The sequence below is a fragment of the Lonchura striata genome, chromosome 2 (assembly GCF_050655825.1).
Source record: "Lonchura striata isolate lonStrDom1 chromosome 2, ASM5065582v1, whole genome shotgun sequence".
Lineage (NCBI taxonomy): Eukaryota > Metazoa > Chordata > Aves > Passeriformes > Estrildidae > Lonchura > Lonchura striata.
The window spans coordinates 135,584,714-135,612,003 of NC_140704.1; the positions used below are offsets into that span (position 1 = coordinate 135,584,714).

At 35.9% G+C, this 27,290-nt stretch overlaps 1 protein-coding gene across 8 annotated transcripts in view; it reads left to right on the forward strand.

Annotated features, from left to right (window-relative positions):
- The window catches only part of VPS13B (vacuolar protein sorting 13 homolog B), a 434,872-nt gene that overhangs the window by 288,091 nt on the left and 119,491 nt on the right, over positions 1–27,290 (forward strand). For all 8 annotated transcript variants that reach the window (XM_021529420.3, XM_085573894.1, XM_021529419.3 and 5 more), the window contains exons 32-33: positions 3,952–4,078; positions 5,710–5,853. In XM_021529420.3, coding sequence (XP_021385095.3) covers positions 3,952–4,078; positions 5,710–5,853 — 271 coding nt within the window. The remainder of the gene's footprint in view (positions 1–3,951; positions 4,079–5,709; positions 5,854–27,290) is intronic.

The window sequence follows — 27,290 nt, forward strand, 5'->3', positions numbered from 1 at the left end:
ATTTTTAAGTACATAGGGGCTCAAAGTCTAGATTCAATAAGATATTATTAAGAAAAAAATACAATTAATAATAAGGTAAACATTTCCAAATTTCACATCTAGGTTGTTTAGCTATTACTGGCCATATTTTCTGTTTGTTTTGCTTAGTGTTTTCCATGTGAGAATCACAGTAGCAGGACTTAGTCCTATTTCTGCATTTTCTCAGCTTATCCAGTCTCACATCATCGCATCTCCTTAATTAGGGCAATATAATCTCTTTGGCAGTCCTTCCTCTTTGCATAAATTCAACGTGCTTCTGAATGGATGTAATCAAATACTGATGATTTGATTTGATGTAATCAAATGTTGCTTCCATTGCAAAATTCTGTTCTTCTCATTTTTTTCTCTCTTCTTCCCACAACATTTTTTGTCTTATTAATCATTAGATGTCTTTGCTTTCACAGTACTTCCAGACCTCCTGTCTATCCATTTCCCTTTTCATGTCTTCTTTCATTTGTTTTGACTCATCTACACTCCTGCTCATCCAGACCTCTTCATGCCACTTACCAAGACCGACGCATTCAGTGTTTTGAAGAGGCACTGCCTTGCTCATTCCTGTGTTTTATAAAGGTGTTTGAACATTCACACTGTTATTGCAATGCTTTATTCAAAATCCTTAAAAAAAATTTAATTTCTATTATAGTGTAATATAAAAAATGTAAGACTGGTTGCCACTGTATGAATATCGTTACCTATTCTGCTGTTAGTTTACTTATAGTTCCCTGTCTGTGGGTGTGTCTTTTCTTATACTTAAATTGTAAGCCTTTGAGGACAGAGACCACTTTCACCCTGTGCTTTTGCAATGTGGATCTGTGGCCCATAACCAGGGTTTGTGTTATTGTGCAGATAAAGCCCAGATTCTGCACTAAGGCACCTCCAAACCTTAGCACAGTTGCTTAACTGCCTTGTTCCTTTGCGTTAGCATATGGTCTTTCAAATACACTTACTTTTAAGTGTAGATGATCAACTGCTTTAACATCTTTAAAATACTAGCTTTTCCCTTTTTTTCCAAGACAAATATATAACAGATGCATAAATGAACCACGGAATGAATGTGCTGCAGACATAGAGCCATCATTACGCTCTTCACAATCAAGTTTTTTCATAAGCTCATGTGGCGTACACCTGTGTTAAGTTAGTGTTGCACTTAGGTGCAGTGTGGAAGACTCAATAATTCAAAGTGGAATTTGTTTCTTTGTTCCTTTTGTACTCTTTCTCATATCCTCTCCCTTCATTATTTACTGTGCTCTGTTTGCCTTCTGTTTGTACTTACAATTATTTTCCTAATACTTGATTTGGCAGAGGTTCAAATTCACCCACAAAAAATTCAGAAAGTAGTAAGTAGAGCTGGACAGGGATAGCAAATAAGGATGATTTTAAAAATAAAATAAAGCAGTAATCAATATATATTACCAAAAATGTCCTTTAAGATGCAGTGTACTGGGTATCTACTAGTATAAAGTATGAAAATTAAGAAATGGGAATATGCATAAGCTGAAAAATAATTTGATCAGTGATTGAAGAGAGCCAATTGAGGGTTTGAGATTCAACAAATAACTTGCTTTTACATCGCTGTTTCAAATACTAAAGTCATACTTACTAGCATTTCAAGAAGCTTCAAGTAGAAGTTTTCTAGTATAGTTCTAGCTGCATGTTCTTTCATAGAATTATTGTCCTATGTAGGTCTTTCATTGTCCTGAAAGAAAAAGGCTTTTTTTTCTTATCCATTGAGAAGGGGAAATAGGAAATAGGTAGAAAATAATTTGGTTTAAATCTAAAATAGAGGTGGTGGCAGGATGAGAAACAATTCTAGAACTCCAAAATCTAAGACCATTTTCTCAAGTTGCAGATGTTCACTAGCCACAAACAAGTGTGATTTCTAATTTGGGGCACTAATGAGACTAAACTTGCTCTAAAACCCATTATTAGAGCTCAACAGAGATATAGCTAACCAAAATGTTAAAATTTTTAAGGTAAGATGGTAGTTTTCTCCACTCACTAATTGGATTATTCTTAAGCTGCACACTTCTTATGGTAATTTGAGGGCCATTTGAGCAAAAGTTTACCAGAGTTGTGCTCTGCCAGTACTAGCTCTGTGGCATCTGCTCTTAACTTCTGTATACTGTTGTCCTAAATAGATTTAAAAGCTTCAAGGCCTACCTCCACTGTATAATTTATATTCCCTTATAGTCATCCTTTCTACATGTTTTGAGGACACTTAAAAAAAAATGTTAGTAGAATTTGAAGCATCAGATTTGAAGTAGCCTAAGCACTAAAATGAATTCTGTATCTCCTGCAGTATGAATTTTGTATCTTTTGCAGCAGACTGAATTCCACCTCAGGTTATGATTTAACTCTTGTCTTACAATCCATCAGTGTTTGAGATTTTTATCTTTTCTACAGAAACCATTATAGAACCATTACTAGACTATGCATTACAATACGCCTTCTTAATCAAGAGAGTTCAATACCTGTTCTGCATGCGGTCAAGTAATTTCTGCATAGACAGGCATATAAGCATATTGGTTAATAACATTAACATGGATAACTCTAGCTGATGGTGGGGACTAATTGTTAATTGCATAGTTCATGTCTGGCTCACTTGTGTGATTTACACTGATACCTGAACTCCCACATCTCCATTAAAGATGACAAAATTAAAGGTAATACAGGGAAATGTAACTGACATGCTGATGAAGAGTTCTACGTGGATCTATTAACTTCTTCTCTAAGGCCATCTAGTTTGTTCTTTAAACTTGCATAATTTCATAGTTGACAATTTTCTATTTTGTAAGCATAGGGAAACTTACCTTAGACTTACAACTTTATGATGATTTTTAGAATTATCCTTGGCAAAATGTAGGTATTTCATGTTGCTACAAACAATAATAGGTAAAAAGAACTGTCAGAAACTGTCTTGATGTAAGGAGTCTCCTTGGAATTTGAAGTGTATCCTCTTTTAGGGGCTGAACAACATCTTGATCTCATTACTTTTTTTTTCCTTCATCAGAAGCTCTCAGATGGCATTTTGTGGCAATAGTTTATTTGACCCGACCCAGAAGATTCTGGCCATTTGGAATGTGTTGTCATAAGCTATTAGTGATCCATCTATAACAATTGTGCTTCTAGGCTTACTGTTTGGTTAAAGGTGGGGGGGAATGGTGGGGCAGGGGGGGAGAGAAACCAACAAAAAACTGAAAACGAAACACCTGGATAAAAAATAAATGCAATTACCAAGTTTAATGACACAAATATTCTTGGTAAGTAAGTGTTGATATTTAGCTGGCAAAGCACCAAAAACAAGCAGTGATAGAAGTTAAGGAAGACTGACATCCCTGTTTTTCAAATAATTCTAAACATCTTGGACAATAGTTACTGATTTCATATGGGAGTCCCAGTGTTGCATGGAATTTGCTAGTTTAAGTTTTCATGTATTTCATTTTTGTGTCAGTTTCGTGCATATTTCTTCAACATGGACTTTTAATGCACAAATTCAAATATTATGTAGGCTTCAAAACAGCCATTTATAAAGTGAAGGTTTTATAAATGGCTGTTTATCCACAGGCATTTTTTAAAAATACTGGTAATAAAGTTTGAATCTTTCTTCAAATTATTGTGTGTTGTGCATTAAACAGGAGAAGCAGTGTCAAACTTGTCTACCTGGAGATAGGTTGAAGAGTCAAATATTTAGACATACTTATCCTGTGAAATGAAGACAGAAGTCTGCCTTCAGGACTGGAATTAATATGATTTACAATAATGATACGTAATGATATTAAGGTAGCAATCAAGTGCCCAACTAGTATTGAAGACATTTTTTGCTTTGTGCAGGATGTAAAGAATAATATGGAATGTTTTTACCTCTTGACAATTTATAATGTAATTTAATCTTTACTTTTCTTTCCCTTGTAGCATAAGGCGGCATCAGGAAAGGAGAGCTATTTTAACTCCAATTTTAACAGATTTCACCGTTCGAATAACTGCAGCTCCTGCCATTATTTTTACAAAAATTGATGCTGCAGAGAATTTACACCCAGAGGTTTGTATAAAATGTCTACTGAAATAGTGTAACTTCTAATATATGAATAATCTTAATATTTTACCATTCCACCATTTGAAGTCTTCAGGTGTGTTTTCAAATTGCCAACTGGAGAAAGATCACGAGCAGGATGTTCTTTTCTGCTGGAGAAAGAATTTTTGTATAGCACTTGATACTGAAGGCAGTCCAGCCAGAGATAGATAAGCCTATTTTCAGTTCCAAAAATGGGAATCCTTTAATGATTACTTTTTTTTTAAAGTTTGTGATGGAAAGGTATTGAGAAGAGGTGCAGCATAACAAAACACTGTATCCACAAGCTTCTCATAAAGAAACTTAAAAATGCTATCTGTAGACTATCTATAATAAGAAAGTTAAGCTGAGTTCTCTTTGCCAGATTTCCAAGACCCCAAATTGTCACTAAGCATCCATTTCCCTACCTTTGCTATGGATACATCCAGGCACTCAGATTTAACAGTCACTTTTGCTGGTATGTTGTTCAGCTAGTTAAGAATAAGTCTGTGAAGCAGGTTGCACACAAAAGGTATTGGCTGACTTTTTGCCATTAGTTTGTAGCTCAAGTACATTTTATATAGGGAAGATATCGGAATATTTTTGTCAGCTCATAAGGATAATTTCCCTTAAAAACTACCTCCTGGGAAGAGCAAGATTGGTACAGGAGTGTAAAAGGTCCTAGAGGTATATTGCAACATGCAGTGGGTGTAACTTGTTGGAAAATAACAGGTAGTGGGCATAGAGAGAAGAAATCAACAGTTTCACATTTTGTGTAACAGGTCATCAGAAGAGCAAATGGAAAATTATTTAATGTAAAAAATAAATAGAAAGCCCCAGTCTGGCTAGGATGCATAGAAGTTATTCAAGTTTAAAAAAATAAATCTTGAGCTTTGCTAATGCTTATGTTCAAGAATTTCAGTGTTTTCTGTACATGCATTCTTCTTGTTATCTATTCCCTGGATGACATTCCATCATGAAGGGAGAGGTCTAGTTTAGATTAAAGCTTGAGCACTGTGCAAACTTCTCATGAGACAGAGCAGTTCTTCTCCCCTTCTGTCTGTTTTTCATCTCTTTATTGCTTGCCAACAGTGGTGAAGATCTTTATTTGTGCTAGACAACACCAATAAAACAGTGGCTATTCAGCTAGTGTTGCCAAGGTATTAAGAATGGCTTACAGGCAAAGAGAAATCAATCAGATTGGCTATCAGTGACTTCCAACACATGATTTCATTATAAATCAAGCAGAGTTTGTGTTTAAATAAAAAATCAAAAAAGGATATCTTTTTCTTGGAAGGAAAGGAGAACTGGAATCATTGCCAAGGACACTCTGACAGCCCACTGATACTAGCAAGAGATGGAAGCAAGGCCTTGTGCATGAGATGCTTTTCATGCAAAGTTTGCCTTAACAGTTCTGCTGTTGAAAGCCATGTAAAGAATACACCACATCCTTTAGAAGCATGACACACCAGTTTCTCCTAAGAAGGTCACATTTGTACTATATATAATCTTGTATATAATGTTAAGTATTGACTACAGCAGGGAACCACAATACAGTTATATAGAAGCTGAAAATTATTTTCCCAATGGCTGTTACTTAGTATTTTCCCTTAATTTCACAGGAAATTTTGGTCTGTGGTCATTCTTTGGAAGTGAATATGACAACCAATTTGGACTTCTTCCTCAATGTGGCTCAAGTGCAACTTCTTCAGCAGCTGGTACAAGCAAATATGGTTGGACTGGAAGCTTCCAGTAGCACCACTGAGGTAGGTTTTTCCCTGGTTTGCAACTGGATTTTTAAAAAGTCCATCTGCAAAGTACTGTAGCTCTGAGCAGGTGTCTGTACCATCTAGAAAAAATTGTAGAGTTTTTTGCTGTTTGTATGGTCAGTTTCAAAATGCATTCCGATGTTGATTTAAGAATAGAAAAAGTGTTAAAAATGTTATTTAGTAAATGCCGTTATTATAGTGGTCTGCAACATCTTATGTACAAGGAGAATTACCTTATGTAATGTACAAGGAGAATTATGTAAATGATGAAGGAAACAAATTTTTGAGAAGTAGGTTTTTGAGATTATTTGGTATTGAACTCTTCTCGAACCTTTGGTATTTTCTTGTGAGTTCGCATACTACACTGTCCGTCACTAAGCTAGTAAGCTATAAAATTTTCTCTGTGCCTGGTAACCACTACTCACATTGCCTTTGAGACTCAAGTCCCTAAGATCCAATCCACCTCTGAATATTTTCATAGTTCTTTAGCAAGAATGTTGGTACATCATGAGGGATCCTGCATCTAAACAGTTAATCTCTCCTTTTTGTCTGGAATATTAGTGATTAGTGATCAGCAGCCATCTCTTGAATTTTGTCATTCTTTATTACTGGGACTTGATACCTCAGTTTATATTGAAAGCTGATTACTGTCACAGACTGGTAAGTATAAATTTCACACTTCAAGACTTCTGGGATGATAAAAACAAAACAAAGCCAAAAACAAAACCATAAAAAAAAAAAGGATAAGATAGGGAAAACTTTTGCCTTAAGGAAAAAAAAATGTATTTCTTATCTTCAAAACCTGGAATCTAGTAAGGCTAACAGCATCTTTAAGATAGTAGGAGTTAATAAATGAAAAAGCACTAATTCCACTGGAATGGCTGTTGGACCTATTGAGGTACCTTCGCAAATAAGAAAAAGAGTTGGGGAAAGAGTTATTGAGCAGACACAGTCAACTATTCCAAGAATCTGGGTAATGGGAGACCTGGAGAAGATTTTCTCCTTCCTTTCCTGAATCTCACAGTTTCAGCATTGCACGTGAGTCTGGTGGAAGCAAGGAATGCTCTAGAGGATGCCAAACTATTTACATTCCTCTCTCTTTACACTTTCAAAACCCCAGAACTTGTTTGTGCTAATCTAGGCATCACATTACCTCCCATTCCTTTATCACTTCCCAAGGATAGAGAGAAATAAAGGGCATTGTTTCATTAACATTTGGAAACATGAAAGAGGTAGAAAAGAAATGCGGTGTATTTTTCTTTTCCTTGGATATTTTACAGACACAGGGCCTCTTTTGAAGATGAATACTGCAAATTATATATAGAAATATCTTCAATCATTTATTTATAGAGCACTGTTTTCCCATTGTCAGTGGAATGGACAGAATCAGAAGATTTGAATAGATGCCAAGAATTTAAATTCTGAGTTGGCTTTGTACAGAAGTGCTGCATTACTTACTTGGACTGTAAAAATTTAAAAGGAATTTGCTACAAAATCTCAGAAATATTTTTGTTGACTACATTCTAGGATACTTATTTGCTCTTCATTGGTAACTCCCTTGCATCAGTGAGGTCTCCTGTAATGAATAAGGGGGATATTTCTGTCTCAAGGTGTTTGCCTTGTCTTTAGTAAGTTATAAAAATACATCTGGATTTACTATATTGGAAATATAAATCCATTGGTTGGTTACTTTTTGTCCAGTTCTGCTTCAGTAATGTGTAGCTCTATATGCCTAAGTGAAGCCTCCTTACCCTCTAATATATGCATATTTATTATTATGGTTCTTTAGTCAGCAGAAAGAAACATAATACACTGATTGTATGCTGCTGTTTTTATCTTAGTGAATGAAATCAGGAGCACATAGCTTTTCATACTTCACACCTGTATATTATTTCATTGCAAGAATCAAAGCATAATTTATGTTGAAGACATTTCTGGAAACCATTCCTTTGCTCAAAAGAAGACTAATGTCTAAGGCTTTTCAGTATGATGTTCAGTCAAATCTTTACCTCAGAGGAATGACCATCTGGATAATTGTCCTGTGCTTAATTACCCCTGCTTTGGGATATTTTTGTCTTTATATCCATTCAAAATTGTGCTTGATAAAATTTTCAATCATTGCCTTTCAACATTTCACAATATCTTGCCAAGAACAGTCTGACTAATTCTTCTTCATGTCCCTGCTTTAAGTAAATGGAAATAGTAATTAGATGCCCACCATCATCCTTATACTTCTCTTTTCTGAAAAAACTTAGCTCTCACACCCTCTCCTTATAAATTCTGTGCTTTAACCTTTTAATCCTCTTGATAATCCCCTGCCCATTCAGGTTTGTCACTCTTCTGCTGTTGAGCTCAAAGCTAAAGACAGTGCTCGGGATGTTGACCTGCAAGTATCTCATCATGTCACCTCTGATCCAGTGGCTGTGCTGCTGCTAATGCTTCCCAGTAAATGCTCAGGCTCCCACTTTGCAGGGACAGTCTTATCACATGTTCAAGTGATCATGCGAGCATGTTCAAAATAATCACATGTTGACATTGTTGGCCACCAGGACTCTTGGGTTCATTTCTGCAAAGCTATTCTGTAGCTGGAGTTTGGCTATACTTTGGAACATCGAACATTACTTTCTGGTTTTAGTGGTTCAGTGTGGTTTTTACCCATCTCACAGTCCATCCATTCAGTTCACACTTAAGTGTTTGAATAAAAGTCAGCTGTGGAAATCTGCCTAAACTTGGAGAATTTTGCTAATTGCAAAGGACATGTTATCTGTATTCTGTATTCAGAATCAATCATCTCATCACAAGAGGCAATCAGATTGGAGTAAAACATGACAGTCATCAAAGTAGCAACCCCTTGTTTAAACTTTAAAGGTGTTATTTCCAAATGGACTGTATTTGGTGGTTTACAAGGTAATGCTGTAAAGATTTGTGTAGACAAAAAAAGAAAAAAAAGTGATGATTTATGGGTAAATCTCTTTTTTCTTCAAGTGTTTTAATATTCTGTAAAAGGTTTCATGCCAGGTCTCCAGTGCTATGTTTTTACTTATAATAAGACCCTTTATACTGTTTTATGAATCTTTGATGTACAGTGGGTCTATTGTACTGACTTCTTCATAAGGTATAGTCTATTATTGCAAAGAATATTGCTTTGATCTACTTGACAGCTTTAGAGTAAGGACACATATGTGGTGTTTGATAGATTACCTGAGGGGCAAAGAATGTTGCTGCCTTTTGTAATTATTCACTTTTTCAAAATTAATATATGCCAAATTCTTAGAAGAAGAATATATAATGCCTACACATGGAGAACAGAAACAGAAGTGCTAGGAAATGAAATACAAATATAAGAGTGAAGTGCCATTAATGTCCTGATTTTGTTCGGTGATGCATCTAATATTACAGGTGAAATATCAATAAAAGGGCCACATTTCCTCTTTCTTAGATGAATTTTTAATATTCTGGTAAAAGTATTTCCAGTATAAATGATAACTAGTTTTAGTGCTGATCAGTGATAAAACAGGTGAATTTTCAAGGAGTTCATTTCTTCATCTGGCAAATCTGTTTCCTGGTGTCCATCACTTACCACCTGGAGATTTTTGGCAAGACTTATTTGTCATACTATCATTTAGAAGCAGAAAACACAAGAACTCCTCTTTGAAAAAGAAATTAAATTCAAACCAACACATATCTTGGTCTGGTGCTGACCATGTAGGAATGCATGAGTAACATATCTAACAGCAAGTCAGTAAATGTTACACTCCTCAAACGTGACTGAGGTCATTAGCAACTTTTACTTTCCAATAAGCTTGAGATTAAGACTAGACTTTTGGAAAGAAAATTAATGTATACAAAAATTATTTATTTAAATTTGTCCTAAAGATTGTTCCTGTCTGATAACTGCACTAACAGTTACTTTGTGTCTTCCTTGAAAAACAAAAAGGTACTTAGAAATGCTTACTTTTTCTTCTCAATATCTTTGTGAGGATTATGGCTCTAGATGAAGAGAAGATGATTGCTTTTAAAATTCAAGGCGACTTGAAACATCAGAAATATTTTCCAGAGGATGTCCATTGAAAGTATTCACTCACTTTATGTTCCCTATGGTCCTTATCCCCTCCATCACAGAATCAGAGAGTGGGTCAGGTTGGAAGGAGCCACAGTGGATTCTCCTGTCCAACCTCCCTGCTCAAGCAGGGTCATCCCAGAACACGTGGCACAGGATTGTGTCCAGGTGGTTCTTGACTATCTCCAGTGAGGGGGACCCCACCATCTCTCTGGGCAGCCTGTTCCAGTGCTCAGTCACCCACACAGTAAAGGAGTTCTTCCTTGTGTTCAGGTGGAGTTTCCTGTGCATCACTCTCTGCCCATTGCCTCTTGTACTATTGCTCAGCAGCAGGAATGGCCTGGCTCCATCATCCCTTCAGATACTGATAGACATTGATAAACCCCCATCTCAGTCGTCTCCTCTAAGATCATTCTTTAAATAGGCCCAGCTCCTCAGCCTTTCCTCATAACTGGGTCTCCCTCATCATCTTCGTAGTATTCCATTGGACTCACTCCAGGAGCTCCACATCTCTCATATACTGAGCAGTGGGCACAACACTCCAAATAAGGCCTCAGCAGAGCTGAGCAGAGGAGCAGGATTGCCTCCCACAACCTGCTGGCAATGCTCTTTCTAACACACCATAGGATACCTTTGGCATTTTTGGCCACAAGGGCCATTTCGTTGTCCACCAGGAACCCAAAAACCTTCTCCAAGCTTCTTCCCAGCAGGTGAGCCCCCAGCCTGTACTGGTCTTGGGGTTATTCCTCCCTAGGTGCAGGACCCTGCACTCACCTTTGTTGAGTTCCAGATGGTTCTCTGCCCATCTCTCCAGCCCGTTGAGGTCGTTCTGAAGGGCTGCCCGGCCCTCTGGGGTATTGGCCACTCCTCCCAGCTTTGTGCCACCAGTGAACTTGCTGAGGGGGCTTTTGCCCCTTCATGCAAGTCAGAGATGAAAAGTTAAACAAGACTGGATCCAGTACCAACCCTTGGGAGACACCACTAGTTAAAGGCCTCCAACTAGACCCTGTGCCACTGATCACAACCCTTTGAGACCAGCAATTCAGCCAGTGCTCGCTTTGCCTCATCCCTATTTCTCAGGTTATGTAGTCTTGTTTGTTTATTTTGTGCTAACCCAAATGCATGTTTCTGTAGGCTACAAGTCCCTAGCTATCCTATACAGTCTGAAATTCAGATAGGTATCTAATATACTAATAAAAACAGCATAAGCTCTTTCTTGAAAGAATAGAAAAACTCATCATCTTTTCCTTCAATCATACTTATTCACTAGTTTTTTCATTGTAGTGAGGAATGCAGCACTCAACAATCAGTTTTTGAAAATATGGAATTGTTTTTTCACAGTTTAACTAGAAATGAAAAAGCTGTCCCTTTTTTAGATCCCTCTCAGACCTCCCTTGCCCCTGGCTGGCATTTTTTTATTTTTGCCTAAGCAATGAACAAACCTTCCAAAGTTCTTCAGTGTGCTTAGTATTATACTTATGTATTGCTAGCCATTAGAATACAGTAGGTCCTGTACAAATTCAATGCTTAAGAAGTTGCTTTCCCCCACAAAATACATGGAAAAAAATCTTCTTGTTGAACTGCAGGAGCAACTGAGAAGTGTGGACTCAGATGTGCTAGCAAAACAGTCCCACAAAGAATGATCTGGGAGTTGAAGTGTCTGATTGGAATTTTTCTTCATAGCTGATACATATGTCAAGTATAATTTGCAGTCAGAGCCAATAGGCAATGGGCACAAACTGTCATTCACTTGGGGGAAGTGTTGAACCAAACAGGGGAAACCTGGTGTGGGTGCATCTTTGTTTTCTTCCAGAAATTCCAGGCATGACCTGCTGGCTAATGTTTTCTGATTTGCTAAAGCCTGCTTTTAGGTATTTGACCTTTGAGCAGTCTTCCTAGGCTGCATAAGTGACTAGTGTATGTCACCTTGGTAGATGATATTCTGCTTCTCGATTAGAACACCTGGCTCATGGCCAATCACTGAGTAAACCTCACCTGCAGGTGTGACATGATCCATAGGGCAAAACCCTGTGTTCTGGGGGAGCAAAAGTCTTTTCAACTTTGGCATTTTGTTCTTTTACCACAAAAATTATATTTGGAGTCTAATTATAAATATTGGCTATTTCAAAGTGAGTAGCATGTTACTTGTATTCATCCCAATAATGGGCAAGGCTGAGAGAAGTACAGCTCCTATCTGCTCAGATAGCCCAAACAAGAATAAGCAAATGCTTGAATGAGTAATAAACAATACACATTAAAGTGAACTAATTAATAACTGAGAAGTGTCCAAAAGGGAGAAGGCAAAGAAAACTCATCTATGGCAGCTGATTCCTTCCTAGTCAGGCTAAATCTGACTGTGTACTGATTTGTCACATTAGACATACTGCAGTAATATTTGCAGAAGATGTAAGTCATTCTCTGTTGCTGTAGATGAGGCTTAAAAAAGCTTTTCTGATAAGTTTTAAAGCCCTGTAATATGTTGGCTCAGGAAGTCTGGAAGATTATGCTGAAGAAGTATTCCTCTGTGCTTTCTTTAATTATGGTTTTGGTTTTTTTCCTCAAAGCATCCAATTATATCTACTTTCAGAGAACAGGAGTCTAAAAAGAACTTTGTTCTGACTCAGTAGGATTGTTACGTTCTTTATTTCTGTTTATGGCCATCTCATCAACCTGTTGTTGCTGTAATTTCACTGTAAGACAAAGAACATGGTCAGCAGGATATACATACAAAAGTGCTGTTGCAACTGCATCACACATAAAATTTGAAGGAATGATAGCTAATAGTTTATAGCATTTTGTCTTGTTGATGATGCTTTAGCAGAGCAAACTTTTGAGTAATGAGCAATTTAATTATACTTTAGTTAAGGCTATTAATTACTTGTATGAAAAATGAAAAAAAGCATTTGTTGAAAATGCATAAATTTGTTTTCCATTTGTATTTTGCATAGAAAAAAGTAACAGTCAGAAAACTGGTAAAACAAGTTCCAGATAATACTACTTAAGAAGCCAGACAGTCAAAGTGTGAAATGGCAGATCCACATGTTGCACAGATGTTGTATTGACTGGATAGTATTCTTATGGAAAGCTTGTGTAATTGGAAGTATTTTTAGTATGTTGAAACTTTGAGAAGTTGGCATTCCCATTTGCCAGTTTCTTTTGAAGAAGCTGTTTATCTTTTGTCTTTTAATTACTGAAATCTAAGGTAATCAGTGTTCAAGAGCCAAAACATTCTTGGTTTTTGTATTTTATACAAATCAGTTGAATTTAGGTATGCCTGGATATCCTGAAATGTGTTGGCACATCAAAAAAGCTAATGCTGTGTAAAAATAACTTCCTGAGGGTTTCAAAACTTTTTTCATTATGCCTTTGGTATTTGTTGTAGTGAGTGAAAAGAGAGCTAACTTAGTCTATGGTATTAGTAATGCCTCAGAAACAGTAGGTATCAAAATGTGGACCAATAAAATATTTTTCAGAGGGTTTTTTTTGTTTTTTGGTGGGGTTTTTTTGGGTGTTTTTTTTTTTTTTTGGTTGTTTGTTTTGTGTTGTTTTGTTTTTTGTTTTTGTAGTTTGCACAGTTCCTGATCAGATCTTGTGTACCTGCTCATTTATGCCCATGTTTTAAAGCTTTGAATATTCATTCCAGGGAATAGCAGGTCACGCAGCATGTAGTACCACAAGTTTGATGTCCCCAGCTATGAGATGCTTTCTGATGGTTCTTAACCAACTTAATTGAAGAATTACAAATTTATTGCAGCTGCAATTAATATGTTCAGTTTATTGATAAAATTGTTAGCAACAATCTCATGACTTGTGATTTGGAGACTGCCTTTTTGCTTGGTTAGTAACTGTTAGTTACTGTTAGTAACTTATTTTAATGATTATACATTTCAAAGAGTAAGCTATTTTGATGCTTCTGACTAGGTTACAAAATGTAAAGTTTCAGATACCAGAAATGAAGTAACAAAATAAAGAGAAAGTAACAAAATTCGGATTGTTTGGATTTGAAATGCTTAGATTCTCAAGCAACTTGACAAGGGTTAGCTTAAAATTAGGCTTGGTTCTTCTCACTGTGTTGGTTTTATGGATTTAAAAAGAATGGAGTATATCCAGAGAAGCGTTTTCACAGTTGAGAAGGATTGCAGAAAGCTGTAGTTTCCAAGCACATACCCCAGCTAGATCCCCAAAGTAGCTTTAATTTGTGTCACTGGAGTTAGGAAAAGTCTCATGCTTTCATTCCTGCACAGTGAGGCCACTTCTGTGTGCTTCCAGTTGAGACTGTCTTGTACATCCCAGATGGATTTGTAAAAGGCGACAACTTCCACTACCTAAAAGCTCACAAAGTTTTGATAAGAAAGAATTGCATTTCATGTCAATCTGTGTAATGTCCTTAGAATGCGAAAAGGAAAAATTAAGAAGTAGGAGACAAAGAAAAATCTGTTTTGCTGTAAAGATGTGACCTTTAGTTTCTCTCCTAGAATTACAAGGGGGAAAAAAGAATGTTCAAACTGATTGTTGCAATGAAAATGGCTTTTTGAAGAGATCTTCATGCTTAGATCCTGCAAAGACAGAAATAAAGGGGGAAAAAGTGTTTATAGTCTCTCTTTGATGTACATAATCAGGAAAATTTTTATCTTACAAAGAAGAGTCCCTTCAATAAGCATTGGGACTTATATTGTTGAGCAAGATCGACAAACATGTTAAATAAGATAGTAAACTGACAATGTAAAGAATTCTTAGTATAGTAAAACCAGACTTGAAATTACAGATTCAAAGTGTATTTCCTTTTTGTTAGGAAGAATCCAAGTTTTCCTGCTGATTTTTGATGTCCACAAGCACAGAGACTATGTGGGGGAAAAAACTGGAAAGTTGTATCTGATAGCTGTTTAAGCACTTAATGATTCAAGAGCAGTTTCTGTGACATTTTCCTTAATGTTTTCTGTGACCACTTAAGGTGGTAAGATGTTCTTGCATATCAAGATTTCACATAAAATATAGCTGGGGAGGAATTTACCTAATAAAATAATCTACAAAGAAGTTAATAAATAACATTCTTCCAAATATTCCTTGCTTCAACACAGAAGGATATTCTGTATTGCTAATTAAAGGAAAAATTCATGTATTTCTCTAGAATACTGTGAAGCTTCATATCAACAGTGTTTAAAGACTCCCATGCTGGAACACATGTAATGGGAAGACATCTCATAAGGGTTGTTGTTATTTTCTGGAAAAAATAAATTGCAACAGCAAAATAAAAAGTTAGAGTGAGATGGGAAAAAAAGCAAACAGAAACCTTGCAATGTTGATTTTCCTCTATGTTCCCATCAACACTAGTTATAGTCTAAGGTTTACGGATTTCTTTCTCTCTTCTCTTTTGCTGTTTTTCCAGATGTTTTAAAATAGAGTATAATGGGATAGAATTCTTTTTACATGAGTTTTAAGTGCAAGTGGGGTTTCAGTCCACTTTTTTTTTCTTTTTAGCCTACAGTTCTTGATTATCTGAACCAGACCTTCTTGCGTCTGCTCAATGAATTGCATTTATTCTCTCATACTACTCTTAGTAATATAATCTAAAAGACATAAACATTCTGTCCAATCTCTGTATTCCATACCATGCCTAACAATATTTTGAAGTTAACTTGTGAATTATTTTTATTATCATTATCTTCAATAACATTGTGCTTTCTTATCCAAGTAAAATAATAACTGAATGATATGTAAAGTTAATTTAAAACTTCACCATTTCTGATCATTTAATGTACTGACCAAAATAATCTGAAGTATTCATTACAGATAGAATAAAAATATTGCTATTAAAAAGGTCCAAAATTCAAACTTTTCTTTTGATTAGAACACATTGAAGAAATCATATTGGTTCATTTCTTGGGGAAAAAAAATAGAAGTCCATGAACTGTGTAAGAATTGCTATAGGTTTGCCATAAATAGCAAGTATAGTTGGTGGTTGGCATATATGCAGGACAGAATCACTGAGGGCAGGACGGTGGCCCAAACTCACCCTGAGGAGAAGTGTGAGAGAACACGTGCTTGGGCTTTCTCACAGTGTGGCACTGGACGTGTCACAGTGATGATTTGCTGAGGCGCCTGACGAGGAGGGGGAAGGTGCAGTGTTGGTCACACGGTGTGAGACTGAGGGTTCTGCATTCTTTGATCTCGACTAATCTTCTCCTTTCAGTCACCTAATGCTGCTCTACAGAAGAGTTTGATGCTGTGGCAACATTACCTTTAGACAGCTCCAGTTATGGTTTCTTCCCTAAGTGGAACATCACCTGCTAGGTAGTGTGGAAAACTTGATCCTTGTCAGGAATTACAAACACATGGATTCTGTAATTTTCTTCATTTTAAAGTAAAATTTTTTTTTTTTTCCTTAAAGAGAAAATTGAGAAATATAAAGGGAAAGGACAGAAGCCAGTAAAGAATGAATTGAAGGTATAGTCAGTGGGCAGTGAGAAATTTAGGTTTGAAATTCCATTTTATGAGGAGAATGCTCACTTCTTTCCCTGAAATTCTCTCACATGAAACAATTTTTTCATTAATTTTAACCTATTTTTAGGAGCAAATAAACTTAATATACTTGCCCTGTATGTCAGTCTTCCTTAAACAGTATGTAATATTTTGTGTTCTCAGCCAAATTAGAAAGCGGAATATAAGTCTCAATATTAATTTTTTTACTCTGTTTTGTAAAAAAAAACCCAAAAAACCCCAGAAGAAGTATGGTGACAAAGCAAAACAAGTGTTGCCAGTGAGGGAAAGCCATTATTCAGTAGTAGGCAATATTCACTGTTTAGTCACTTCTGTGGTTTGTGATGGAGCAACTGATCACCTAGGAATAAATACTCTACTTAGTTTTATATTGATTTTCTTTAGGACAGAATTCCACTTCAGTACTATCCTGTTTATTAAGCAAGGAGGCATAATTTTCTGAGTGTACTGCTGGTGATTATATTGACTGCTATCCTAATTTTTCAATTTTTCTAGCCATGTGTACTCTGTTTTGGGATTCAGGTAATGTTGTATCATCTGGGACTGTCTAGTGGAATGATGCATTCCATTATTCATGCCTGAGATTTTGTCAGGAAACAAACGTGGCTCTTTTTTCACAAATTCATTTGTCTTTTCTGTCAGAAATTCATGAGGTCTTCCTACTGTTTGAAAAGTGACAAAAATACCTGTGTGAATAAATTTTCTTTTAATTAGTAGTGAGTTTAAAGATAAAAGAGCATAGCCTTTTCTGTATATTACATCTCATGGATCAAAGTTGTCCAGGGGGTCCAGGTTGTGTTATTGACAGAATTAAGTTGTTCCTATTTCCTGTGAAATAAATTTGCATGAGTCAGAACTGCAGAGCTGCAACAGTATCCTTGTAACGTTTACAAGCAGTTGTATGCTGAGCAGAATTAGCTATATTTTATAGTTTAGCAATTTTTATAACTATAATTTTGAAACTAAAAAAAAAAAGGAAGTCAATCAATAATCGGAAGTTTCTTATTCATTATACCTTAGTGGAGGAGTGGCATCTGAATCAGTTTCATCTAAATCTATGTTCTGTAGCAGCAGCTTTTTAGGATGGTGAATGTTTAATTGTTATGTGGCACATATTTTCTATTTCTGCTAATGTTAATGGCCTAAAATCAACGCATGTCAAAGGAAGCTGTACAAATTAATTTGTGTGATTTTTTCCTGAATATATAGTAACATGAAGACATGTAAAAAAAGTTAGCACATTTAAGACATACACATGCATAGAGTTGATGGAGAAAATTTGCACCATGCATAACTTGATTTTCTTTAGTACAGATTGTTCCACAGATTAATCTAATCCACTTAGTAAGTAGACTTACTCGATTTAATTGCTTTATGGAGTGCTTAAAATTTGTAGAATGGCTACATTTTTTGAAATGTATATGACAATAAACTCTTCTGATAATATTTATCATTGAGCTGTTCATATGTTTTTAACATAATCTTGTAGCTCAGTAGTGTCAGAGAGAGTGCCAAAAGTGTAACTTTTTGAGAATGCCAATAAAAACCCTTAGCTGGAATAGCTGAATAATACTTGCATCATTTTCCTGGTAGCTTTACCAGCACTTGGGTTCCCACATAGCCACTTGTCAGATGTTTTCCTGAAAATAACAGATACTTTGGTTAGTTCAAGGACACTATCAAAATAAAGTCCTTGCCAGTATCTTGAGTCATTGCCATACCCTGTTTCCGTTCTTAGGAAGTTCTGTCTCATCATTTGATTTTGTTGCCAAAACCAATTGGGAGGTATCTTTTTGAAGGACCGTGCAGTAACTCTTGATACTTCATATTCTTATTCCAGTAGTAACCTAGATGCTGTTCTTATATTGGGAAAATGGATGTGTTTTCTCTAACAATCTTCAAAGCAGAAATCTTACTTTTCAATTAAAAATAATATATTTAGGGATGAAGTAAATTAATACTAAAGTAAGAAACCTTATGAGGAAGGGTCCATTTTGCAGACATGAAGGCAAAACGTGAGGATTACTCAAAAGGACATAATCATGTATGTGGATACACACACATGCACAGAATTTTCACACCAAAAACCTCTCATGACAGAAGATCTGAGTTCTCTGTTCACCTGGAATTTTTAGAAATGCACAATTTAATTTTAAATTTCAAATCTGAGCAAGTGGTGTGTTAACATTTTTAATTGCTTTGCAATTTCATTCATCCCATGCAATACATCTATAGTCATGCTATGAGAATTTTGAGATGCCTGAATTAAAACTAGATATTTTGAATGGAAGAGTATCATTTGAACTTTACACTTCAGTTGAGGATTCCATAGGTAGATGATAGTTTCTGAATGTTAATATCCTTCTCCTGGAGGAAGTTCATCAACATTAATTTCTGGAATTATGTGGGCTTCTGAGCTTCTCTGAATCCCAACAACAGTTTGTTCTGTGTCTTGCTTGCAGGGAAGTTCACTTGTGTCAGTTATAATAATTTTCCACTTTTCTTGAACATTTGACTATTGCACTGAATTTTGGTTGAGTGGGGCAGAGAAAGTAGTAGTGTTTCTTCATGGACACACAGTGTTAAGAGTGGAAGGATAATAAAGAGCCTAGCTCAATTTAATTTCTTTCGAATGTGTTTGATGTATTCTGCCACAAAATCCAATCTAGTAAAATTACAGTGAACTAATTTTTAGTGCAGTGTCATGCTTTGGTGGCAGGGCTACAAAGTACATAGGGTCTGTGGCTTTGATAAGTATGATACTGTTGGTATTCCCATTTAGATAAAGGAGGTCCTTGTCACACTGACTTACATTGAGGAGCATTTCTCATGAGTATGGAGGAGATTAAAGAGCAGGACAATACTTGTATTTTTACAGCTAGCTTCCCTCTGATTGAGTTACTGGTTGCTATATCAAATGGTGAAATCATAGATTATGATTGTGATAAAAGATTGGTATGAGTTATGCATATGATGCTAATAACATATACTGAATTAAATTCAGATTTGCAGCTATTTCTAATTTCTCTGAACTTATCTTTGCAGCTAATTGGCTGCCAGTACCTTTTGAGAGAGAAGACATTTTAAAGTTCTCAGTTGTTTATACATAGTACACAGCTTCAGTGGTTTTGCTGTGCTTAATGGCTTTGCTCAATAATCTTGCATATTAGCGCTTTTTTTCCTCAGTACGTGCTCCTAGGCAGTATTTCCAGTTCTTCATTTCACCTTCCCCCCAGATTACCTGTGACTCATTGTATGAATCAAGACTGGAAGCTTCATTCTTGACTCATTCTAAGTAAAGGTTTCCACTGATTTTAACTTTCTCCATCAAAACAGTGGAGGAATAATAACTTAGTAAAGTAAAGTATCCTCAGAAATTAGCAGTGACAATTATTTCAGACTGCTGAAGAGCTGTTTGAATTAGAGGATCCCTAAAACTGAAAATCTGTTAAGCTTTACTGAGTAGGGGTCTTGTCTACAAGTTTCATAAAACTGATATTTGTCTGAAGACCAGGGATTTTAAGACATTCTTTTAGAAGGCTGGGCATTTTTTTCTTCGCAGAGCTACAGGGATAATTAGGTTTGTGTGTTTGCGTTAGTTCACCTGTTTTCTTGCAGTAGTTTGTATGTCTTTTTTGCTTTTCTGCTAGGGTAGGCTCTCTGGTCTCTACAGATTATCCTTTTTGGCTGATTCTTTGCCTTCTAATACAGGAACAGAGGAGGAGACATTCAGAATCACAAATTAATTATCTGCCAACTATTATTTTTTCAGTGGGAGATGGGCACATAACTGTTCTACATTCTCTTGATAAAGTTCATTATAAAGGCAGTATTGCCTTCTCCACACAAGATAAGTGTTCGTTACACATTGAAGTTTTACCTGGGAGTTTTACCCATTGTATTTCTATTAAACCATTGTTGTACAATGTAATTTCTGAGATTGGTCTTGGTTGAGTGGTGAATTTCCCAGGTATGTCTGTGAGGAAGTGGTCATTTCCCAGGTATGTCTGTGAGCAAGCCCACCACAGCAAATCAGTTCATGGCCAGTAAAAAAATTATACTTAGAATAATGCCTAGGAAAGTATTTTAATAATACTCAACAAAAAAGAAAAAAAGAAAAATAGCACCGTAGAAGTGCTGATAAAAGCCTTGAAAATGCCAGGCTGCTGCAGGATGTTTCACAAGAGCTCTCCCCTGGTTTTGCAGTGAGATATAAAGTCCAGTCCCAGCACGACTGGAGCGCTGGGTGCTTCGGAGCGGCCGAGAGCGCTGGGCCTGAGCAGTCAGAGGGGCTGGAGATGCAGCTCCATGTGCCGCCCGCCCTGCAGGCAGCTGCTTTCATTCCTGCTCCAATGCCGTATTCTTTTCTTTCTTTTAATTGTTTTAAACAAACCCAGTGGGCAGAATTTAGGATGCAGTTTTGAGGCTTAAGTTAATCCAAGATGAACAGCTATGGTCTGTCCTTTTCCTTCACTGTACAATGAACCCGTGAAGTAAACAGAACAGGCCAAAAAAAAACAAGTACACTTTTTCTCAGGTTTTTTGGTTGGTTTGTTGTTTTTTCTTCCTGGGATTTTTTTTTTTTTTGATAACTTCAAGGCTGAACTCGCTGTTTTACTGTCATATAAGGCACAAATCAGGAAACACAAATTCAGTTTAGCATGGAATTGTACAGCAAGTCTGAGACAAACAACTTGCTAAAAATGGACATATTTTGTCATGGTCTTGTTACCAAAGAAACATTCTGGAATTCCTAATTTTTAGGTTTTAGTTCATATGCCATTTCATGTGTTTTACTTCCTCAGGTAGTCTTTAAAATATTCTCAACAAACTCAAACATGGTTTAGTCAAAGATCAGTTTGATACAATTTGATATAGGTGAGATGTAGTAACCTAAGGAGAAATAAAGGCATTAAGGTACAGATAGATCATTTTCTGGACATCCAGCAGCTTTAAAACCTGAGGCACTCAAGATCCCAGCACATGTTCCAGTGACCAGTAGTGTGCCAGCAGTTGAATATTTCTCACTGGGGATTCCTGCACTGTGGATTTTTCTGTTCGTAGCATGTAGTCTGACTCAGTCTGACTTATATTACTGGAAATAATGTAGAATGAAGTTTGTTTAGTTAGGCAGCATCTGTACATGAAATCTTCTAATCTGCTGTGAATTAAGTTATTTTGATTGCCTTTAAAATGCTCAAAATGGATAAAGTAACTAATATATAGTAAGAAAAGGATTGTGCCGTTTGATTGTGGGAATATGTAATTTTACTGTACTGTCTCTCAGTTAAGAGGCTGAAGAGTCTGTATTATGAAAGTCAAGTACCAAGTTACTTTACCACATTGCAATAATGACTTTTTATTGTTCATACATTCATTCATCCTCTCTTAGAAAATTGTCTAAATTTATCTTTTGAGGCTTTGTTGAATTCCAGTTTGAATTATTGCCAGATATTTGGCATTTTCCTTCTGCATCTTTTGATTTACTTTACATAATGCTAAATATTATTCAATGGGAGAAGATTCAAGTTTACTCCAATGGGAGTAAATAACTTTGTTAAATTTCTCATGTTTTGAAGTCATAACAGTAAATGATATTTCTCATATTTCCATATTTAATATACTTTAATGATTTAAACTGTACTGAAATGTGACCAAAAACTGAGACTGGTAAAATTAGTCCGATACCGAAATCTTGATACTGAAATGTTAAAGTATGTCATAGAATTGTAGAATCAGTAAGGTAGGAAAAGACCTCCAAGGTCAAGGTCATTGGGTCCAACCTTTGACCAAGCACCACCATGGGAATTATTCCATAGTGCTAAGTGCCACATCCCATTGTTTCTTCAAGACCCTGAGGGATGGTGACTCCACCAATTCTCTAGGCAGCCCATTCCAATGCTCAAGCACAGTTCCAGTAGAGAAATTCTCCCTAGTGTCCAAACTGAACCTCCTCTGGCACAGCTTGAGACTGTTTTTTTACACTTTCAGAAGTAGTTTACACTTTCAGAAGTAGCTTGGGAAAAGAGGCCGACCCTGACCTTGGTGTAATCCCTTTAGGCATTTGTAGAGAGTGATAAGGTCTCCCCTGAGCCCTCTCATCTGCAGACTAAACAATCCCACCTCCTTCAGTCACTCCCTGTAGGACTTACTCTCTACACTCTTCAGCAGCTCAGTTGCCCTTCTCTGGATGCACTCCAGCACCTCAATGTCTTCTTGCACCAGTCCAGTTAGACTGCATCAACAGTCGTCTCTAGGCAGCTCACCTGGTCATGAAAGGAGATCAGCTTGGCCAGGCAGATCTGCCTTTCCTAAACCTCTGCTTGGCTGGGCCTGATCCCATGGTTGTCCTGTATGTGTGCAAAATCACGGTGAAGTTTCAACTATTGCTTTGAAAATATCCAAATGAAGCATGCAAAGAAGACTCTCATGGAAAACTGCCATTTCATGGCTTTAAACAGAGAAAAAACCCAAACCAGTGGTTTTTTTCTACCAATCCCCCCCCCAAAAAAGCGCATGCAAAACAAAAATAAAAACCAAAACAAAGAAAAATAAAAAATAAAAATCATTAAAAACTGTGGAAAACTGAGGAAACCCTTACTATGTCTAAAATAAATGTGTGGTTTAAGCCAATATTTTTTGTATAAAAGCAAAGATATGAACTTAAATTTTGAATTTAAATTTGAAAAATAGCATCAAAAAGGTAATGCTTTTAGTAAAAATATTGATGAGAAAATGCTGTGGAAAAAAAAAACTCTGCCAAATTTCAGCCTGATCTTTTTAAATTGAAAGCCTTTATTTGGAAAGGGAAAAAAAGTTTCTTACTGGCCTTCACAGGGTAGCAAAATAAACCTATTGTTTGTATTAAGATAAAAAAAACCCCAATTTTGTTGGCATTAGAAAGGATTTAGCACTTGGATATCCCTGTTACAATTGGAACATTTAGCACAGCTTTGATTTATGAATATTTGCATCAGTCTTTAACAGAATGTGGCCTCTTACTTTACTTTTCATGATCTGGGAAAACATTGCACAAAGAAGCTGAGTTTGTATTGCTCCTTGCCATCGCAACTTGCATGTAATTCATGCAGTATTTTGAAAACTACAATTCCCATCTGAAGTAATTCTGTAGGTCCAGAAGCTCATTTACACAATTACACTTTAAATTGGCATCATTTGTTTTGCTACAGATTCTGTTTAAAAAGAAAACTCCTTAGAGGAAAAAACCTGTTTAACTTTTATGAAATAAACTACTTCAGACATCTACTGCTATTTTTGTTGCCTCATTTTGGCTTGATTTAATAGTTCCCTTTTGGAGGACAGTATTAGGTTCATGTTATAAAAGACTCTTTCTGCAGTTGGATTGATACATGTAGAAGCAATCTATCTAGTTTTAATAGTAGGACTGAAATTTTAATTTGGAACTTTATTAGACTGGAGAACAAAATTTAATAGGCAAATATGTTTGTATGTGTGTCTTTCATTATATTTTCCATGTGAAAATTAATATGTCAATTTGAAAAAATAATTTTGATAATGGTCAGAATTCAATTCAGTCATATAACGCATATGCCTAACATAATAAACTTTTTTTAGTTGAAGTGTTCAATAGAGCAATGTGGCAAACAAAGGTTTATTAGATAACAATGATACATTAACTAAATTTCTAAACTCTTGGAAACTTCTCAATGCAATAGATGAACTACTGAGTACAAAGGAAGAAATTATCCAGTGTTACCTTTGTAATTCCAGTTTAAGCACAACGGAAAAGAAAAATGGAACATATTCCTTTTCTGTAACTTACTTTGTCCACTAGGTAAGATTTTTATTTCTATGTAAATATTAATACTTTTTAGAAAAATGAATAAAACTAGGTCACATACAACAGTGATGGAGCAGATGTGATTGGCACTTTGATTTTGTGGTTTCACACTTGTGAGTCTTTCCATAACTTATGTAATGTGAAGCATGAGCTCATGATTGGCTGAAGGGTTTTGATCAGAGTTAAGAAATGACTGGAAATTTTACTTCAATGGTGTCATTATATGACCATAATTAATATGAGAAGCTGGAAAAAATATGCAGATGTAGATGCTTTTCCTCTAGAGCAGCTACACTTCCAAAGATTATATTGCTTACAGTTATTCTATTAATTAAAGAATTATTCTGTGAAGTACCAGAAAAAGAACATTAAAATGTTTATAGTGAAATTTGCTCATGCTTACATTGTTATTGTTGAAAATTCTTGAGAGATTAAGAAATATAATGTGGCAAATCTGCCAATTGCTGTAAAATGCTTCTCTTTGATTTGGTAAATGTGTTGGTTATTGGTCTAAAGTATTAGGTTTTGTGTATACCTTAATGATTTTATTCATGCTCTTCATAGAGTGAAAACTTTGAAGACATCACTACAATCTAAGTATTGTGATTAGAAATGGAAAATAAATAAGACTTACCTGACTAAAATTGCAGTGATCTGAGATGGGACTACTTGCCAATGTTGAAAAGCAAATTTCTTTATTGATCCTTGATTTTATGATGTACTTATCTGTGTGTGTTCTACAGGACATGCCATTTCCATGCCCTTTCTCTTGATAAATATATGTGCCATATGCCCTAGTGAACTCAAGAGGTTAAGCTAGTCAAGTTACCTATCTCAACACATGAAGAGGAAGAATTAACCACAGTTCCCCAGCTACCAGTGTAGCTTTCAACACCTTTTCTATGGTGTGTAGTATTGATAGGATATATAACTGTGAAAGGACAAGAAAATGCACTGAAGTGATCTAAGAAGTAAACTGTCATCTTGATGTGTTTTTTCTAGCTATTGAAAACCTTTCCATATTGCAACTTATTCTGACAGTGAAACTGTAGAATACCTCTGATTGAAGTACCATCTGGTTATGCTCAAGGCTTTAAAGCTATTATCTCAGCTTAAAATTTCAGCATCCTATACTTTTTTCTTCACCAAACTATCCATTTTTAAACCACAAATATTTTTCCAGTCCTTTCAGATTTTATCTAAAAGTATATTTTAACAGTATTCAAATAGTTCTTAAACAATAACAATTTATCTTGGTAGATGACATGCTGTGTTTTTTCATTTTATTTTAATTAGCTATTGTGGAACCAAATTCCCTTTTGTTTTATTCCTTTGAATACTGTTTAATTATAGTTATCATGCCAAATATCTTAAAGGTTATTTTACCAATACAGTTTCATTTAACATAAGCCATGTGGAATCAATAGTCCTGTTTCCTAAAGTGAATGCTTGGAAAATCTTACATTCATATGTTAAGAGTACACATCCTTTCCTCATTAGCTGGAAAGTACAGGGATTTTGGCACAGGTTCTGTGTGGAAGCATTGTGCAGCTTTTATATGGATTTTGTTTTTAGCCTTTGATGACACTGTTTAGAATAGGAAGTATCTAATAAGTAAAGCATTTTGTCTAATGTGCTGCCAGTGAGTTTAATATATGCCTGGAGGTCTGAAACATTATCTTCTCCACTATAGTAATATGCATTTAATTCTCTGAAAGCAGAAGGTCGAACTTTTAAAAGGGACTCAAAGTACATTTTCAACTAATATAATTCAAAACACATGGGATAGGGGACCAGAGTAATGTACGGTTGGTTTTTATGGTTTAATCATGATCATGTTAATGCACACCAGTAGCTAATTAAAGAAAACTTTTATTGTTCATTTTAAATGGGTTATGTAAAGAGTAAGAGAATTGATATTATACAGCCCAATGATAAATGTTACCATTACATTTGCTAACAGCAAGATGATATTGCTGTTCTTGACATCTTTAAAGTATTGGCCCATTTATTCCATAACACAGCAAAGAATCTTTTTAGAGTTGTTACACTGAGACTTGTTCCCTCTCATCTTCTTATCCCATTAGAGGAGTACCTAAATGCGTCCTAAGTTTATTACTAGGCATATCTTCAGGTTAACTTTGAAACATTGTTGAGAGACTTGATGCTCTAATGAGCTGAAATTGATGCAAAAAGTTCCAGTGATACTTCTGTACTTTTATTTCTGTACCCAGTTGTGTTATGTACAGCTGTCTTGCAAATCGCTATTCACGTTCATAATATATGTGGTAAAACCATACATAAGTCAAAGTTTCATTGTGAAACCGGGTGGCATGGAAAACTGTAATAGGATATGGTGTCTTTCACCTTTTGGGCACTGGTTCATATTCCATACTGCTTAATACTGAGCAGAAATTGCTTTCTGAGTGCTGTTCAGTGACCTGCATGAATTGATTTGGGGTCTCAGTAAAGTTTCTGTAGTTGAATGTCCGCATAACAGGAAACTCAGCAGTTGGGACCAATTAGCACCCTTGCAGCAGTCTGCACAGAGAACCTATAGTATGACTGGGGATGGAGGCAGAGATACTTTCTTACCTTCCTAAAGGTGCTTTGCATAGACCAGAATGATAAATTAATGATAAAAAGAGGCAGAGGAAACGAATTAGGCTTCAACTCAGATCTGTTTAGGTGTGAGAAGAGAGGATCCATTCAGAAAGCAGAAGAACAGTGATTTCTTCCTCCACTTTATCATATACAAGTGATGCTTTTCTCCTTGGAACATTGTCACTTGGGTGACTCTGTATTTTTATTTCCTCTGGTCAAGTCATGCATAACCTAAATGTCTGGTAGCTGCAGAAATTTCTGCTGCATAGAGGAGAACAAGACAATATCATGTAGTAACCATAAGAGTGTCATTCACCACTGAATCATGCTTTCTGAAAACATTTTTCATCAGACTTAACTGATGTCTGTGTAGCAATTAAAAATTGCTGGGTTTAGCAGCATATGCCCGCAACTTAATTAGGGGCAGCATTTCCATGAAATGATGTAGCA